The 20,760-nt window shown below is 32.6% G+C and overlaps 1 protein-coding gene across 1 annotated transcript; it reads right to left on the bottom strand.

Annotated features, from left to right (window-relative positions):
* Window positions 1-1,461: 1,461 nt before the first annotated feature.
* On the bottom strand, window positions 1,462-14,029 carry LOC127700062 (THO complex subunit 7 homolog). Its single transcript, XM_052203529.1, has 8 exons — window positions 13,989-14,029; window positions 12,448-12,568; window positions 10,015-10,142; window positions 7,664-7,750; window positions 6,458-6,515; window positions 5,343-5,409; window positions 4,105-4,174; window positions 1,462-2,506 (listed from the first exon to the last, which is right to left on the bottom strand). Exons 1-8 carry the CDS (start codon window positions 14,020-14,022, stop codon window positions 2,460-2,462), a joined length of 612 nt encoding a protein of 203 aa, XP_052059489.1. The 5' UTR covers window positions 14,023-14,029; the 3' UTR covers window positions 1,462-2,459.
* Between the last annotated feature and the right edge of the window lie 6,731 nt (window positions 14,030-20,760).

The following is a 20,760-nucleotide window of genomic DNA, read 5'->3' as shown; positions in this document are numbered from 1 at the left end:
TCACATGAAAAATTAAGAAAGAAAGTAGAAAAGTAATTATTTTCATGCTTATTAATTGTATTCTTTTACAAACAGGTTGTTTATCTAACACTGAAATCTTAGTCATGGAATTTAGAATCTGGACGTTGTGATTCAAATAGGGTGGGATTTGACTAGTTTCTAAGTCAAGACAAAATATTTTCAACCCCCCCCTTTTTTTTTCCTTTATTTTAGTAACTTGAATTTGCCATTTCAGAATATAGTGCATTCTGGGTAATATTTTCAAAAGCGTACACCAAAACATTGTGATTAGTTTAAATTGTTCTAAACAATGGAAATTCAACCAATGACGTAACGTTGTGATACATGTAAATGTAATATTAACTAAACAGATGAATTTTGAAAATGCCAAACTATGTACTCCAGTTTTATCGCAAAGGATGCAGAAATTATCACTGTAGCTATTAAGATATCTGAACCAACCTGTGTAATGTTAATTTTACTGATAAATTTGACAAATTTCATTAAATGAATGTTGACAGCCACTTCAGTTTTATGTTGTTTTTATCTCAACAGTAGTTGTGCAAAACTTTTCAATTTGAGGGCTGTGTGAAGGACTGTATAGGTTTCATAATGTTTGGTTGGGGCAAACTTAAGTTACAGAATGGAAACTAAAAGTTTTGCAATCTTTCGATTTATAAAGGGGCATAACTCAATAATGGTTAAAGTGACACTACCCAAATTCAACTTGATCTGTGTTTTATCAGTGGAAGTCAAAATTTAACATTGCATTGTATAAAGCATTGATTGTAGTTGATTCAACTATAATCATGGAAAAAGAAAGATAACTCCAATTTTAAAATAACTTGATATTTAGAAGAAAATAAAAATTTAGCAATTTTTCCATTTCTTAAGGGGCATAACTCTAGAACGGTTAAAGTGACACCACCAAAATTCAAACTTGATCTGTGTTTTGTGATAATAAGCATTGTGTATAAGTTTCATAACATTTGGTTGAGGCAAACTGAAGTTAGAGAATGGAAACGATAAATTCAGCAATTTTCCATTTGTAAAGGGGCATAACTCTAGAACGGTAAAAGTGACGCCACCAAAATTCAAACTTAATCTGTGTTTTGTGGTAATAAGCATTGTGTATAAGTTTCATAACATTTGGTTGAGACAAACTAAAGTTAGAGAACGGAAACCAATTTTGGGACATACGTACGTACAGACGGACAAGGGTAAAACTTAATGCCCCCTCCGCTACGGTGGGGGCATAAGAATCCTACAGACAATATCAAGGTAACTGTCACTTGTAATACCGGAGTAACTGACTTCTAAACATGAAAATGAACTAATAAAAATGAGTCGTCTCATTGGCAATCATACCACATCTTCTTTTTTTTATATCAAGGACAGCTGAATACTGTCGGAGGGACAGGAACACATTACAATGATTATGTACATTAAAGTAACTATAGCTGACTTATGAATTGTATTTATTAAGAAACTGTCCTACAGTATACTTAGCACAAAACAACATTGATGTTACAATATAGAGGTCACATGTAACTATTATATTCCAGATGGAAACCAAATAATTATATCTACTAATAAATTGAATGACTTTCTTATCCTGGCTCCCTTTTCATGTATGACTGATTTCCCCCTTAAAAGTGGAGAATTAATAGCAAGTCAGTGCAACAGAATAAAGATTACTTATTGAATATTAAGCTCTATACAAATAGTAAACACCCTTGTCACTTCTATGTGATAAACATTCATATGTCAAGGCCTTTACAACATTTGTTGAAGGGGAGACAAAAACTTTCTTATTATGGTTTTATTTCAAACATTTTTAAACACTTAATTTGCAGATGTTAGCAAGATGGGAATAATCAGTTGACTTGGTGATGAAAGTAATGAATTCTTATTTTGTGGGCAATTTTGCCAGTCTGAAGAGAATTTTGACTGACAATTTTCAAGACTAATTTTTATATTAAGAGATGTTTTAATGCCATTCTTCAAGACGTGAACCAAGCTCTTATTCTAAATTCTACTACTTTATATGTACCAATATATGTGAGTTTTTGGTTGTGTAATTATAAACCTAAAATCAGATTCCAATGACACCAAAATATACATCTTCCCCTTTTTTGAAATCTGAAACCACAAAATCAAAACCTCAGAAACATAACATGTTTGCACAAACAAGAAAATACAAAAAAATGGCATCAATGAATAAAGATTGTTTCACAGAACACATACATCGTAACTGCGGAATGATATTTCTTTGTGAGAGTTCTGTTATTTACAAGATTTAAAGTCCTTTGTTCATGTTGTTAAAACTGTCAAATGAGTAACATCACTGTCATCTAAGGTGTCATATTAACATTGATAAATGTCATCTTATCATTTGTTAAACACTTGACACAGGACTGGTCCTTAGCAGAAAAAAGTCTAGATATCATGTAATACTTTCAGCTGGTATCCATAATGTCATCCTTAATATCATCAATTTCATCAGCTGAAAAAAAATATTCAATCATATAAACATCAATATAAATACTAAATAAAAATTGTATTTGAGTTATTGTTGACAGTTTATTCTTATTGCAATCTCAAATAAACAAACAAATTTCATATATCCATCAGCTTCTACATGTCATTTTTTGTATTATTCGGTTGTTGTATCAATGACATCCACACCATTTCTGCTTTTATTTATTTTTAATATTCAAATAAAATATCTCTTATTCTTCAGCAATTGTTGTCTTTTGTTTTCTCCCAGAGAGTATCACCAGCCCACTAGTCAGGACTTCTGTGTTGACATGAATTATCACTGATATGGTCATTATTATAAATCAACTGTTTACAAAACTTAATTTTCCAAAATGCTAAGGATTTTCTACCCCAGGAATAGATTACCATGGCTGTATCTGGCAAAACCTTTTGGAATTTTGGGTCCTCAATGCTCTTCAAAAATTCGTACTTTATTCAGCCTTTTTATCTTTTTTGATTCAAGCATCACTGACGAGTCTTTTGTAAAACTAGGGGCTCTAAAGAGCCTGAATCGCTCACCTGTATCTTAAAAATATGGCCACTTTTTAATAAAAATCATCATTAAAGGGGATAATTCTAATAAAAGTAAACTGACAATTTCAGTCAAGTTGACATATTTGTAGATCTTATCCTGCTGATAATTTTTACTTTTTAAAATTCTATTTATCTACTATAGTTTTCAAGATAACAGGCTAAAAATGCAAATTTTTTTTAAAAAATTATCATTAAAGGGCAATAACTCTAATAACGAGTCAACTGAAGGTTTCTGCCATTTGGCTTATTTGTGGATCTTGTCTTGCTGATCATTTGAGCTATATAAATATTCTAACTAGCTATTACAGTTTTCAAAATAATAGGCATAAATGGGATAAATTTTCATTATTACAAGGGCAATAACTTCAATAAGGAGTCGATTAATAAATTTGGTCCTGTTGACTAATTTTATATCTTGTCTTGCTGATCATTTTGTTATTTAAAGTTTCCATCTATCTTTTTTAATTTTTGAGATAATAGGCAAAAACTTTTAAAAATGGTAAAATTCATTATTTATGGACAATAACTCCTATAAGAAGTCCTCCGACAGTTTTGACATAAATGAACAATAAGTAGAGCTCAACATTTTGAAAATTTTTGCCTATGTCAGATTTTCTTATTTAAAGCGGTTTTCAAAATAATAGGCAAAACTTGCATTTTACCCCTAAGTTCTATTTTTAGCCATGTCGGCCATCTTGGTTGGCACATTTTTTTAACTAGATACTCCAATGATGATTGTGGCCAAGTTTGGTTAAATTTGGCCCAGTAGTTTCAGAGGAGAAGTTTTTTGTCAAACAACACAGAAGACAACGGACACCAAACGCCAAGTGATGAGAAAAGCTCACTTGACCTTTTAGGCCAGGTGAGCTAAACAGGCATATTTTGTCTTTATTTTGTGTGAACAGTGATGAAACCAAGAACTGAAAAAACATTGATATAAATGAAGCAAAAAAAATGAACAATCCATGAACAAAAGGACTACCACAGTAACTAGAATAAAGTATATATTTCTTTAAGTATAAAAGTTACCATCTAATATCTGCTGTAACTCATGAATGGCTGCTATTAACACATGGAACTGTTTTCTTCTCATACCAAGCTGCAAAATTTCAAATAAATATTGATTACAAAAGAGACATGAATATTTAAATTTGTCCTATGTAAATAGTAAATACTGTTATAAACGGGTTATAAATCAGCTGTTTACAAAACTTTGAATTTTTCCAAATACTAAAGGTTTTCTACCCCAGGAATAGATTACCTTATCTGTATTTAGCAAAACCTTTCAGAATGTTGAGTCCTCAATGCTCTTTTTAAAACTTCATACTTTATTTGGCCTTTAAGTTTTTTTTTTTATTCGAGCATGACTGATGAGTCTTTTGAAGTCTGGGGTACAAAATTTTAATCCTGGTATCTACGATGGGTTTATTGTGAGTGAACTTGCAACAATCTACCTCCTCCTTGCAATACCATACTATATTTTTAAGTAAGTAAGTTCGATAACTTCACCCTTTAACAAAAGGGACCAGAATTATATTCCTTTATGCACACCTTCAGGTAGTATTCTACACCTTTGTAAAGTTTCATCACTATTTGTCCTGCCTTTTAGGAGTAGTTGTGCTTACAAGAGACTGTTACTGCATATTGCAATATAACATGTATAAGAGGTTAAATATGATAAGAAAAATAAGAAGATTCTTAGGGGAGAATTAAAAATCATGTCAAAGAAGGCAAGATGACATATGGCAAAAAAACAACCCAACAATATTAAACAAACCATCACACAGAAAACCTAACGAATGACCAATAGAAATTCCACAGAACACAGACCTCAGGTGCTCTAGAAGACTAAGCAATTCCTGCTTTGCTTGCTGCGTGACAAGCAAACTTGGTGATAAATTGTATTTGAGGAAAAGAAAGGTTCAGTGTTTTAATTTAAGGATTTTATATCTGAAGAACTTTAAGCTTGGAAAAAAGAAAAGTAAATGAATGAAGTACAATCCAAACAAAAATTGTTTAAATTTGGGACTCCACAAACTTGAACTTATTCAAAATCCTCTGAAACCTATGAATTGAAAGGAGAAGTTTGTTCTTAATCTTTAAAATTTGATCTCTCTTCATAAGTACTTAAGGTTTCAATGAAATTGGAATTCTTGAGTAATTAATGTGAACAATAACCCAAAGTACTTGATGAGTTTTAATATACACATTTTTGGGGGTTCTCATTTAGTTTGTATTTATACAGCACTACAATGTCAAAATATTACCTTCTGCTCAAGACTTTTTTTCTTTTCTTCCAAACTGGTCACCTCCTTGTCTATTACTTGAAGCTGCCTAAAATAATAAACTGAAAATTATAAAACTATAAATCACACTCTAATAGTTGAAACTGTACAGGTTCTTACTTTCAGTTTCACAACATAAAACAAACTCACAGTACATAAAACACAAAGTTACTTCATGAAATATAATACAAATGAGTTCAATTCATCATTGTAATATGTTTAACACAATTGTAAACTAAGTAAATAAATAACATCATTAACAATTATCCATTCATTATCACAAGCAACAAAATCAGGCTGGATAATCATTTTACAGCTCTTTTCATAATGCTAGCAAGACAAAGGTTTGTTTGGCTTGCTTGCTTTGTTTGTATCAATGTTTGCTCAAGCATTGTAATTAAGATTGACATCTGCAAACAATATAAGTAGGTGGAGTTAAACCTGTGTAAAGGTAAATTTGATTATTTGATAATGTCCAATCAAATTTAAATATACTGTATACAAGTTTAAATCCACCTTTTTATGTTGTTTTCAGATGTCAATCTTAATTACAATGCTAGAGCAAACATTGATACAAACCAAGCAAGCAAGCCAAACAAACCTTTGCCTTGCAAGCATTATGAAAAGAGCTGTAAAGGGTCAAACAGTTTGATGGACAATTATCCTCATTGGATAATCAGCCATTAATTTTTTTATTTTAAGCTGCATAATCAGCCTAGATAATTTCTTCAAACAGATGAAAAACTGCAAATTTTATCTCCATCATTATCACAAGCCACAAAATTAGGCTGGATATTTCTTGTATAAAATGGACAAATACAATGTAATTGGGTTATTTAAACCCATTGGAGATAGTGTGCTTAGGAAACATTTCATATCAGTTTTCTCTGTATTACTTTTAAAAATACCAAGTATTTACCGTTTATCAAAAAACGTTCATATTAGCAAATGACAAATACCACATACATATACACCGTACATATAAAAAACAAGAACTCTTTAAAATAATCCGAAGCTTTCCACATGCCATGCCAGTCTTCTGCAGCTGAAACTTTTCAATCTTATATTACATCACTCTTACATTACAACAATCTTACTTTGTAGTTTCTTGTCTATCTGGATGTTGCTGTATCACTTTTGCAAGTGCATCATACTCTAAAATGGAAACAAATTACTCAAAACTGGTTTTCCTCTCAACTTTCTAAGACACAACAAACCAGACTATTCTATTCTTCATACATTTACAACTTTATTTTATTGATATTAACAAATTGTATTTAATGAAACATGCAATTTTACTTTACAAATTTGGATTGACCTTGGTTGTTAAACCTTACAACGAACCTTTTTTTATTTGATTACAACTCATACAAACGAACAATTGCGTCAAAATATGCACAATTTTCAAGAAAATTCGTAAGGGTTCCGCAGAACCCAGTGTCTCGCCTACTTTTGCTGTTAGTCACAGGCTCAACAAAAATGGGGAAAAAATTATTAAAAATTTTCCTCTAGATACTAGCTTTTGATTGTAAGAAGCTTCTGTCCAAGTTTGGTAAAAATCCAGGATGGTTTATGAATCTAATAAATTTTTTAAAAACTTCAACTGCAGACTGTATGTAATGTTAACTGGAAGAAAAACTAAGTCCATTTATAAGTAATATACGGAAAAACAGGAAATAAATTTCTACGAAATTTCCTTCTAAATACTAGCTTTTTATCATAAACAAGCTTCTGTCCAAGTTTGGTACAAATCCAGGATAGTTTAAGAAAGTTATAAAAAATTTTAAAACTTTAACCACAGAGTGAATGTAATGTTAACTGGCAGAAAAACTAAGTCCATTTATAAGTAAAATACGGATAAACAGGATTTTGTTTTACAAAATTTACTTCTGGATACTATCTTATGATCATAAACAAGCTTCTGTCCAAGTTTGGTATAAATCCGTGATATTTTAAGAAAGTTATTAAAATTTTAAAAACTTTAACCACAGAGTGAATGTAATGTTAACTGGCAGAAAAACTAAGTCCATTTATAAGTAAAATACGGAAAAAATGGAATTTTATTTTTACAAAATTTACTTCTGGATACTATCTTATGATCATAAACAAGCTTCTGTCCAAGTTTGGTAGAAATCCAGGATAGTTTCAGAAAGTTATTAAAATTTCAAAAACTTTAACCACAGAGTGAATATTTGTGGACGCCGCCAACGACGACGCCGACGGAATGTAGGATCGCTATGTCTCGCTTTTTGACTAAAGTCGAAGGCTCGACAATAAAACCTGGATTTGAAATAATACTGTACCTTGTCGGTTTTTCCTAATTCTTTTTGCCTGCTGCAATTCATTTTTACATTCTGAAATCTTCTCTGTTGCTTCACTTATTTTCTGTTCTGAAAAAACAATTTGTACAGAGCCCATTCAATTATTTTCTAGCAGATAAGCAACATTTAAAATGAAATTTAAAAAGCAATGAAACAAGAATGTGCCCATAGTACGTGGATGCCCCACTCACACTATCATTTTCTTTGTTCAGTGGACAGTGAAATTGGGGTCAAAACTCTTAATTTGGCATTAAAATAAGAAAGATCATATCATAGGGAACATGTGTACTAAGTTTCAAGTTGATTAGACTTCAACTTCATCAAAAACTACCTTGACGAAAAACTTTCACCTGAAGCGGGACAGACAGACAGACGGACGAACGAAGGAATGGACGCACAGACCAGTAAGTTAAGGAAATTTTTCCAAAAACAATATTTCCGGCAATTATTGGAATAAAAGGTGTGGGGTTTCGACCAATCAAACAACACAACTGGAGATTCCTGGGAAATTTGATCCCTCATCTGACAAATTTGCCTTTTAATTTCTTAAAAGCTCATAACTTCTAACAAGTTACGCTTCAAAAAGCTTTTTTTCATCAACCCCCTTCAGTTTCACAACGTAGGTTTAGAGATGATTTTTTAATAAAATGCTCCGCTGGGCGCAGCTTGATACGACCGCAGAGGTTGAACCCTGAACAGTTGGGGCAAGTATGGACACAACATTCAAGCTTGATACAGCACTGAATTTGGATTGTGATTAAATATTTGACACAGCATAGGTTTCTGACACAGAATGAATGTGGTCTAAGAACTTAAAAATATTTAATTTACCTATTCAAACCATATCATTATTATTTGCTTTTATATATTAATCAGAAATAACCAATTTAAAAAGGAAAATTTGAAAGAAAAAAAAAACGGAAAAAAATACCCCCTCAAATTTTTTGAACCCCCTTATGATTCATCACTCCCAAACTCAATCCCAGCCTTCCCTTTGTGTTACAATGTATGGTGCCTTGCAGTACAATTTCAGAGAGATCCGTACACTTGAACACAAGTTATTGTCTGGAAACTAGAAAAATGCTTGTTTTTGCCCCTTTTTGGCCCCAAATTCCTAAACGTTTTGGGCAATTACCCCCAAACTCAAACCCAGCTTTCCCTTTGAGATATGGAACCTTGTTGTACAATTTCATAAAGATCCATACACTTGCACACAAGTTATTGTCCTGAAACTAGAAAAATGCTTGTTTTTTTGCCCCTAATTCCTAAATTTTTTTGGCAATTACCCCCAAAATCAATCCCATCCTTCCCTTTGTGGTATGGTACCTTGCAGTACAATTTCAGAGAGATCCATACACTTGAACACAAGTTATTGTCTGGAAACTAGAAAAATGCTTATTTTGGTCCCCTTTTGGCCCATTATTCCTAAACGTCTTGGGCAATTACCCCCATACTCAATTCCAGCTTTCCCTTTGTGATATGGAACCTTGTAGTACAATTTCAGAAAGATCCATACACTTACACACAAGTTATTGTCATGAAACTAGAAAAATGCTTGTTTTTTGCCCCCTAATTCCTAAAATTTTTAGGCAATTACCCCCAAAATCAATCCCAGCACTCCCTTTGTGATATGGAATCTTGTGGTACAATGTCAGTTAGAGTGCGAAAACCAATGTGTCTTTGGACGACAACGACGACGACGACAACACCAACGTCATACCAATATACGACCACAAAATTTTGTTTGCAGTCGTATAAAAATTGATCAGAGTCAATGATAGCCGCTAGAAGCCATATTTTCCATGTAATTGGAACAGAATGAGGATCAGTTACAAATGACCTTCCTTATATCATTCCTGCCAATCTATTTCAGACAAGATGATGAAAATGATTTCAATGAGAACTATGAGCCACCTATGCCACCATGTTTACCACTCAATCAACATCAAATGAGGAAAGTTTGAATAGGATCTTTCAATCATCAAATATCTCAAGTGTCAAAACATTTCTCATATTAGTTTCAGAGACGATTTTCAGCCAATCATAATAAAAAAAAATTTGTTTTAAACACAATGTTTTTTTCAGAATAAAATTATTAAAAAATGCTAATAGTTACAGAAAGCTTACTCAAGGTACTTATTCTGCTGAGATAGAATCTTCCCATCTAACACTGTATTATTAGTTGTTGTATTACCAAAAGACAATATCTATGCAGCTACAAATGCACTGTGATTTTTTTTATGTGGGATCTGATGCAGGTTTGTATTAAATACAAATTGGAGAAAATTTGTGTAACCTAGTAACCATGCTTTTTCACTATTTCCATATCTTACCGATTTCTTTACTTAATTTTTCATAGTTTGCTTGCTCCTTCAAATTCATTTTGTAAACATTTAAACATTTTCCTGCAGCACAGTCACACAGAGCTAGGTCTTTCATCATTCTCTCATACTGGGCATGACTGAAAAAGGAAAATGCATTTTGTTAAAAGAAAATACAGTGTGCATACTTAGTAATATTTTAGTACTTATATTATATTGATTGATTGGTGGTTGCTTTACTTATATTATACATCATGTAAGGATTTGGTTGCAGGCAGTATTACCCCCACTCAACTTACAGAGACTGGTAATGTAAAGAGATTGGGAGCATTTTTTCAAAAGACAGCTAGCTACCTGCCATTAATCTTTTTAAAAATCAGAAAAATAGCATACAGTAAACTGAGGAAATAACTTTTATTCGTGCTCCCAATTGTGATTTTTTCTTGCTATTTGAAAAACATTACATGTGAATTAATTTGTTCATTACAGAAGATCAGAAGCAACTTTTTATCGTGTTTATAAATATTAATTCACATAACACAGACCACATGTGCAAGTGCTACTTTCACAGTAATAATTTTCACATATTGATCAATATGGTAAGATGTTCAAAACTGCAATTTGGTTAAAATTTTCTCTGACTGCAAAGGCAGGGCTAACAATTACAGCCAAGTCACTGTACAATCATATTTCTCATTGTAAGAAATCCTTATCATCCTACAAAGTGAATATTGTTGGGTGAAAAAGATGCAAACTTTCATTTTCTGTTATCTTGGGAATCCTTAAAATCACACCCCTAATTTTTGGTGAGGTTTGTGTTGTTCATTCTTTACTTTTCTGTGAAATGTTTTTATTGTAGTTTGTCTTTTCATTGTTTTCTTTTTTAGTATTGTTTGTTGCATTGGACTTATGATTTTCTATTGACCCCTTGGTATCTTTTCTCTCTTTCTATAAATCTACTATCATAATTCAACAAAAAGTTGGGTAGAAAAAAAGCTCTGACTTACAGAATTAGTCACTCTGTGTATGATAGTCATAACTCATTCATACGGTTATCAAATGGCTGATCTACATTATGTAACTCACAAACTGCATAAGAAATACAGTGTTTGCCGTAATGCAAGTTCTACTGCAGAATACAGAGTATGTCATACCAATGGGGCACTGGGGCAAGGCTTCCAAAACGGTCATATATGCCGGACATTTGTATAATGTCCGATAAAAGTCCGGCTGGGCAAAGCATGAAACGGTCATCTACTTTTTAGTTTTCAAGGCTTTAAGAGACGGTCATTTTAACATAATTCGCGATCTTTTTGACCCAACGTTTTGCCTTATACAGCCACACATTTCCGGTCATAAAAGTGACATGATCATTAAGTACTATCAAAACAACCCCTACTTTAATACCTTCTCATTTTAATCAAGGCTAATTAGTTGTCAAACAGCTGAAATTTACCTGTTCAGGTGACAGGTAAACTATTTTGAACCGGACATTGATCGGTCTATTCAAAGTTATTTTCTTACATTTCAGCGGTTTGCATCGAATTAATTTAGTCAAAAAGATTTAAATTATCAGAAATACGTTTACAAATATGATTTGATGAAAAAATTAAAAAGGTGAAAATGAAAAATCGTCATAACCACGTTGTTTAAACCTAGAGACATGTCTCTGTTTGAACTAGTACATGTGTGCGCATGTCCGCAGGTGTGAAATTTAATTATGCATCCTAATTTCTTCAAAAAATGCTTAAATTGTCATTGATACCTTTATCTCACGTTTATTTCGAATATTTTCTTGAAGAAATAACGTAGAAAGAGCTACTTCCACTCATTCACGCTTTGCAAACGTACACGGAATTTACGTATCCGTCTCTGGTCCATGTTTTACCATTGTCAAGATAACATCCGGTATAAAAACGAAAGTAAAGTTTTTGACAACGTAATTTTGCACAAATAAAGAGTCTAAGGCAGATATAAGTACGCTGATGTTGCACACTTCGAATGATGCACTGCCAATTTAACAGTTTACGTCAGAATTTCGAATTTGAATCAAAGAAAGTTTAATATAGTTTTTTTTAATGTCAATCATTGGGATGGCCAACTCGGCAACTGATTACCATAATTGCCTTTTGTTTATTTAGTCTTAAGGGATTAAAATCAGGATAATATATAAAATGTTCGGCTGGCTAAAAATAATTTTGGAAGCCCTGGGGTAGGTGTTGAAAATCTGGATATATAAATGTACAGTATTTTCAAGTCAGAAATGACTGTCAAAAACGTGGAAAGTTTGGACATGTTTGAAAGAGCTTGTTCCAAGTCAAAACTATGATATTTATTGATTATTGCATTTATTACAAAGTATTAAGTTCTCCAATATTAAGGACACCAGACAAAGCTGTATCAAAGAAGATTTAAAGACAATACAACAAATTTAAGCAAGTTTACTTTTCTTCCTTGGTCTCTGATTCACTTGCCCAATGGAAAAATGTTTTCAATAAGCTGGCAATTCTTTTATCATCACCACCTCCATCACCTTCTATTAATAATCTCCTCCTAAAAATATCATCTAAAGAAAAAAATTAAAACATAAAAATAATCAAGTTATGTAACAATGTGTAATTGTACTTTATATCTGCATTTAATATTTGTCAAATAAATTTATAACAATTTCAGTGTATGCCACATGAAATTACCTCCATTAAAAACAATAAAGACCAATGTTTGAGAATCCAAAATCATAAAACACAATCAAGGGCCCCTGACGGGACATAATGAAAATAATACACAGTACATTCTCATTCATAGCACTAGTCCAAATAATTATGACGTCTTGAAAGGCTATTTTAATTTTTTTCTGTGACGCCTTCCTACGACGTCATAACACTGAAGCCATTTTTTCCCTCTGGACTTTGAGAGCGAATTTTGGGGGGAACTTTGAGACCCAATTTTGACATGAATATTTCATTGGCAGCTAGAAATTTTTGCATAGTTACAAAGTTCTACCTTTTTTGAGCTTATTGATGCAAAATATTTCCAGAAATATCCAAAAGATATGATAAAATAGGATACAATTTCATTTGAGGTGAGCAAATATTTACTTTAATTTCAAAAATGTTTTCCAAGAATTTCCAAAATATGTCACTTCCGGAGAGTATAAAATATCAAACTCAGTAAAATTTGATGGACCAGAATTTCCAAAACGTTTGATTTGTATTATTTGGAAATTCGGGTCTGCCAAATTTTACTGAGTTTGATATTTTACACTCTCCGGAAGTGACGTATTTAAGAAATTCTGGGAAACCATTTTGAAATTAAAGTAAATATTTGCTCACCTCACCTGGAATCGTATCTTATTTTATCATATCTTTTGGATATTTCTGGAAATATTTTGATCAATAAGCACAAAAAAGGTAGGACTTTGTAACTATGCAAAAATTTCTAGCTGCCAATGAAAATTTCATGCCAGAATTGGGTCTCAAAGTTCCCCCCAAAATTCGCTCTCAAAGTCCAGACGGAAAAAAAGGCTTCAGCGTTATGATGTCGTAGGAAGGCGTCACAGAAAAAAATATTAAAATAGCCTTTCAAGACGTCATAATTATTTGGACTAGTGTTATGAATGAGAATGTACTGTGTATTATTGTCATTATGTACCATCAGGGGCCCTTGATTGGAAATAAAAAAACTTTGAACTTTGTATGTTTTTATATAAGGTCAAAGGCTCCTCAGAGCTTGTGTTGTATATTTGACTTATGTCGAATCAAAATATTTTTTTCTTCCTAAAGAAAGGCTCATAAACCTATTAGTAAAATGAAAAAATAACAAAAGTCAAAGATTTAAAATGGGACCGCACAATCCTTATTTAGTGGAATTATGTGAAAAGTTCGGTCTATGTTTTGTCTCGTATTGCACGCAATTAAGTTAATTAATCAATCTATCAATATATACATTATAAAACGTGAAAAGCGTGCAGCACGTGAAACACTAACCATCACTCACTGCCATTTTCGCCGCTTGTAGCATCTAGGACTACAAAAAAACACAAAATATGTGGCACGTTTTCGTTTAATTTGTTAATTTATATTTTATTTATTTTAACACGAAGTTTGTTTTCAACCTTTGTAGTAAAATAAGAACTTTAGAACCGTTATAACCGTCATTTAACGAATTATATTTTCATTGGCGTAAGCGGAAGACCAATACCAACGACGGAGTTTCCCGATCTTTGACGGGGTTACACTAATGACTGGACCGAATGACAGGACCGAATGACAGGACCAAATGAAAAATGCTAATAACTTTTTTATTTTTCAAAGGATTAATTTCAAATTTCAAATATAATAAGATTTCATCATTTAATATTTAAATTTAAAAAAAAAAATTATATTTTTTTTCAGAAGCTTGCGAAAACGTGACCTGACCTACGCTGACAATGACAGGACCAATATCGAGAATGACAGGACCAAATAAAAATGCTAATAACTTTTTTATTTCTCGAAGGATTTGTTTCAAATTTGAAATTTAATTAGATTTCAACATTTAATACATAAATTTAAAAAGAAAATATATTTTTTTTTCAAAAGCTTGCGAAAACGTGACCTGACCTACGCTGACAATGACAGGACCGAAAAAAAATGCTAATTACTTTTTTATTTCTCAAAGGATTTATCTCAGATTTGAAATATAATAAGATTTCAGCATGTTTTACATAAATAAAAGAAAAAATTGAGAAAAAAAATAATTTAAGCTTGCGAAGATGTGACCTGACCAATGTTGACAATGACCTGACCAACATCGGCGATGACAGGACCAAATGAAAATGCTAATAACCTTTTTATTTCTCAAAGAATTTATCTCAAATTCAAAATATAATAAGATGTCACCATGTTAAACATAAATATACGAGAATAATAAAATAATTTTGGATAAAAAAAACTTGACCTGACCAACGTTGACTACCAACGGTGTCCTGATCATTGTACGTGAAACTAATTAATATTTATTGTTTTGTTAAGGATTTGCTTCAAAATCATAAATCAGTACAGTTAATTATCAAATAAAAAAAAAACACTGTGGAAAAAATAGTTTAGAGGTTAAAAAACGTGACCTGACCAATGCACACGTTGTCGAAACTAATCTAATTATCAGCTTAATGAGATTAGATCTGATTTGATTACTGGCTTGTTAATCCAATTAATATCAATAAACATTCAGTGCAATCAACTACTGATTAGAAGGATAATTGGTGATCATTGTCTCAATAAAAGAATAAAGGAAACTTGGTCAGCTTTTAAAATTTGAGTGAACTTAATTAAAAGAACTCATATAGTTATAAATGTGTGGCCTTTTTTTTCCCTTTCATAAGTTTTCATAGTGCTATACAACCACAGTGCTTTTTATCATTTCGAATTGCTATATTGTTTTATATCAAATATTTTTGTATTACTTTAAAGTATTTATTATTTTTGTAATTAATTTAGAAAAGACTAATATAAAATAGTATATTTAGTGTTAATAATTTCAGATAAAGAATAGTGTTAGGATATATTTTGTTTGTTTTTCATATTGTTCAATTCTAATTATGTCTTCATTTCCAGTGATGATTGCTGGCCATTCCCAGGCCAAGGGCAAGTATTTTGACCTAGCACCGTACAAGAGAGCGCTACTCACTACACCAGTACCAGCACTTCCACCAGCACCAACTCCAAAGGTGTCGGCTGACACTCAGGTAATTGAAGAGTGGCCTGCTCTTCCAGAGGTATGTTGTCTTGTGTCTTCACTTATTAACACTTCTAATCCTTCACCTGCTCCCATCTTTAACCGATCGCATGATTCCATCTCTCACCGCTCATCTGTTTCCACTGCTAACCGCTCACCTATTTCCACTTCTAACCGCTCACCTTCCGCTCCTAACAGTTCACCTGCTACCACTTCTAATAGTTCACATGCTTTTATTTCTAACTCTCCTTCACGAATTTTAGTAGGTGGTGGTGTGACACTTTACACCGTAACAGAGCAGCTTTATCACAATGACATTGTAAGTATTTTGAGTAATCCTGAAACATCTTGTATTTCAGACATGCCACCAGCAAAGCCGAAAGCCAACGAGGTCTATTTAATAAAATGTGAAAACTCCGATGATTGGAAGTGTGACCAATATCCGTGGATACAATATGGGTTAAAAAAAGTGACAATTGGTAGTGCTGTGCTAGAAAAGAAATATTTTAAGATAAAACAACCAGGTTCTATAAGTCAACAATCAGGTAAGAGGAGCAGACCAGTTGGTTCATTAGAATTCAGAAGAACAGCATTTTACTTCGAAGACAAGAAGAATTTAGTGCTAGTGCATTATGAAGGTGACGAGAATGTGTATACTCCTTTAACTCATGGAAACCGAAAAGAAAGAGATAATGCACCGGAATATGTTCGTACAGCTCCCTCAGTGTTGAAAGCAATAGAAAAAGTTGTGCAAACAGGTGGCAAAACAGCTATGGATGTGTATAGAGACAGTATTTCAAATAGTGATATTCCTGGTGTACAACAAGGTGTAATGAACGCAAGAAACGTTAAACAAGTTGAAAATATCGTGCGAAAAGTGAACGAACAGAAGAGAATTAGTAAAGATGACATTTACAATCTGATGTTGTTAGCTTACCACATGGAGGGTTATATTCAAGAAATTACCGTGTTCCCTGACTTAACTTCTATAATAGCTTTACCGGAGTTGATATCGATAGTTAATCAGCTACTGGACGTAAATACTGAAGATGATCAACCGTTTCTATTCTTCTACGATACAACATTTAAACTCGGAGATTTTTATGTGTCTCCTCTTGTGTTCCGTAATATCATATTTGAGGATCGCCCTATCATGCCAGTAGCATTTCTCATACATGGAAGGAAAAAAGAAAAGGTTCATTCGAAATTTTTCGATTTTGTGTCATCAGTGTTTCCAAAGTTAAATAGGAAGTGTGTACCGTTTGTGACTGACCGTGAACCAGGATTATCAAATGCAATAGAAAAGAATTTCCCGAACTGCGATATCATAATGTGTTGGAACCATTTGATTGGTGATGCCAAATTTAACCTACAGAAGATGGGTGCCGATCAAACAAACATTGCCTTTTATCTATCTAATATTAGGGAATTACTGCGTTGTGATAGTGATGAAGAATTCAAGGAGAAAAAGCAGTTGCTAATAGTGAAGTGGTCCAAACCGTTTGTTACATACTTCAACAAAATTGAAAAGGATATATTATATCATTGTGGAAAGTGGATAATCAGTAAGTATGATAATCTTTATGATCCGTTTTCTGGAGTTACTAACAATCCGTGTGAGAGTATGAATGCCGTTATTAAACGACTGAACAAGTATAAGGAGCTTCCCGTTGATTGCTTTGTGTTATCCATGTACTACCTTCAGTGTTACTACTTTACCGAAATTCAGAGAGGATTAGCAGGAGTGGGAAATTACCGTTTGAGACCAGAATTTATTCATGCACGCATTCCGAAAGACGAAATTTGCATACCGAAACGTGTTATTAAACCCGATGATATAGTGAAACATGTGATGTCGGAAATAGATTCGTTAAGAGGAGAATGTGTCAAAAAAGATCATGAAGAATCCGAAAATATATCTGAAAGTGTGCCATTCGAAAGTGAAGAACAAAGTGTGGATATTAAAAGTGATGCTACCACTGAGCAATGTCCGACTATTCATAGTAATGTTCCCGACTCTGAACATAGTGTGTCGTCTGAAGACGTTCCGAATGTGGTGATTTCTAAGGATACGAATCTTTCACAAAAATCGCTAGCCCGTCTAACAGTCGAAAATGGCAATGTTACATTTGTGCAACAGCAGAAAGCATTTATGGTGAAGGGAACCCAAGGTACTGTGTATGCTGTAACCTTACTGCCGAAAGAAACATGTCAGTGTCCATCGACTACGCAGTGTTATCATATAATGGCAGCGAAAATATTCATAGGTGATGAAAGTGAGAATAAACCGAAAATTATGAATCTTAGAATGCTTTCGAAGAGAAATTTGAAAAGGAACGACAAAAAGTCAGGAAGGAAAAAACCACGACCAAATGATTATGATGAAGTTATACCAGCTCCAGACTCCGAAATAGTTGAACAAAGTGCTCCGTCTGTTATGCCAGAAACACCAGGAAGGCAATCATCAACAACAGAAACCCCGAAATCGAGAAAGAAACTTAAATTCAAATCCAAGGAACAGGATACTGATAGTTGTGCGACACCAAAAAAAGGAAAGATATTGAAATTTTCTGTGGATACAGTGTCTCCAACGAGTACCAAGTCTTGTCAACTACCTATGAAAAAACGTAAAGTTAATACAGACGTGAAGAACACCAGTTATACGCCTTGGATTTCTAGTTTAAATTCTGAACACAAACTTATGCTGGAGAATAACTCATGGTTATGTTCCGAAATTGTGAATGTAAGTATAAATATGATAGCGAAACAGTTTCCACATATATCTGGATTTCAACCGACAGGATTATCGCCAATTTACGATGAAGACAAACAGTGCTGGGCTGAAAGTTTCGGGAATTTCAGCAGTAAGGATACACCGTGTGTTCAAGTTCATCATACAGGAAAGTCGCACTGGGTAACATCTATTCAACCTAAAAAGGAAAGTGCCGTTTATGTGTTAGACAGTAAAAGTACAGAGTTTAAACTTACACCTTCGATGGAAATTCAGTTGTCAGCAATTTATGGTCATGGAAAAAGGAACTTACTGGTAAAACTACCTGACGTACAACAGCAAACAAACGGATATGACTGTGGTGTGTATGCTATTGCCAACATGATGGAATATTGTGATAAAGGAAAATTCAACACACAGAGACGTACCAACTTTATTGAGAAATATATGAGACCGCATTTAATTTCTTGTTTAGAAAAAGGTCACTTTACACCATTTCCTCAAGGAATTACATCAAGTTCAGATTTTGTGAGAATATATGCAAGAAGGATTGAAAGTAACTGTCAATGTGGCAAACCAGACGTTTTTGAGAACATGATAGGATGTGAGGCAAAACGTGGAAGAATCAATTGTGCTAAGTGGGTTCATCAGACATGTTCAGGAGTTTTAGAAGATTGGTACTGTGACGAGCACCGTGTTACTTGAACTTTTTATTGTATTTATAGTAGTATATTGTATCTAACTGTGTTGTAAATTTTGTTGTACATTACCGGTCATGATTTGACACGTTTGATTTACAATTATAAAGTAACAAACAATAGGTGTGAAATAAGCCATAAATAAGTTGATAAATCCAAAATAGTTTGTGATTACAGTAATTAGCATCATATATAGGTTTTTTTAATATTTTAAATTCATATCAGTAAATAGTTATTTCCGTTGACTACTTGAGGTATGCCCGAGCCTTGTGCAGGATATCTTGGTAGTTTTAAATATTTTAATAAACATAAATAAACATTTTCGCGGACTACTTGAGGTATGCCCGAGCCTTGTGCAGGATGTCTTGGTAGTTTTAATATTTTCATAAAAATAAATAAACATTTTCGCGGACTACTTGAGGTATGCCCGAGCCTTGTGCAGGATGTCTTGGTAGTTTTAATATTTTCATAAAAATAAATAAACATTTTCGCGGACTACTTGAGGTATGCCCGAGCCTTGTGCAGGATGTCTTGGTAGTTTTAATATTTTCATAAAAATAAATAAACATTTTCGCGGACTACTTGAGGTATGCCCGAGCCTTGTGCAGGATGTCTTGGTAGTTTAAAATATTTACATAAAAAATAAATAAACATTTTCGCGGACTACTTGAGGTATGCCCGAGCCTTGTGCAGGATATCTTTCTTAGTTTTAAATTTTCCCGAAAGTCTATAAATGTTCGTTTGTAAATATGTTTGATAATAGTTTACATGCATTACCTTTCAGTTATTTTTTAGGTAAGATAATTTCTATCACATAATTTTGATTTAAATGCTTTCAAACATAGACGTAGTTTTTTTTTTATTGTGATCTATAATTTAAAGTTTTCAGTTTTTATATCTTCTTTTTACAAGTACATTTTTAATTATCTATTTGCATGTGTAATCCTACTTATTTTTTCTTTATTTCAGGGTGGGGTACACTGCTAGCTAGGTCCTCGTCCTGTACCCTGGGATGACTATAAATGTCATGCAGAATGCTAGCAAAACAGTTAAAATTATTTTACAGAATCAGTATTTAGATTATACACAAATTTGATATAGGAATTAAACTATTCTGGACTTTAGAATTGAATTTAGATTTGTCTGGACTTGAAAATAATAAGAACATTGATCAGGAGGATTTTTTTTATAGTTTTTAAATTTGATAAAATGAATGGTTTAAATCTTAATATTTCGAAAAATTTGAAGTAAATACTTTTACATATAGATATGTAATTAGTCATCTTTCCTTGTCATGATAACGGTTAATTATGACACAGTCAACGTAAGTTGGTCAAGTCAAGTTTATTACCCCATTCTGATTATTTAGTAATTTCTTAGTTATTCATGATCAAAATTTAACAATTTTCTAATTTTGTTATTAAAATAACAGAACATTAGGACTTTTCATCGGTCAGGTCATGTCGATATTGGTCAGGTCAATGTCAACGTTGGTCAAGTCACATTTTCGCAAGCTTTAATATTTTTTTTTCTATTTTTTCTTATATTTATGTATTAAATGTTGAAATCTAATTAAATTTCAAATTTGAAACAAATCCTTCGAGAAATAAAAAA

This window comes from Mytilus californianus, unplaced genomic scaffold (genome assembly GCF_021869535.1).
Source record: "Mytilus californianus isolate M0D057914Y unplaced genomic scaffold, xbMytCali1.0.p SCAF_47, whole genome shotgun sequence".
Taxonomy (NCBI): domain Eukaryota; kingdom Metazoa; phylum Mollusca; class Bivalvia; order Mytilida; family Mytilidae; genus Mytilus; species Mytilus californianus.
This window is presented reverse-complemented; position numbering and strand designations above follow the sequence as displayed.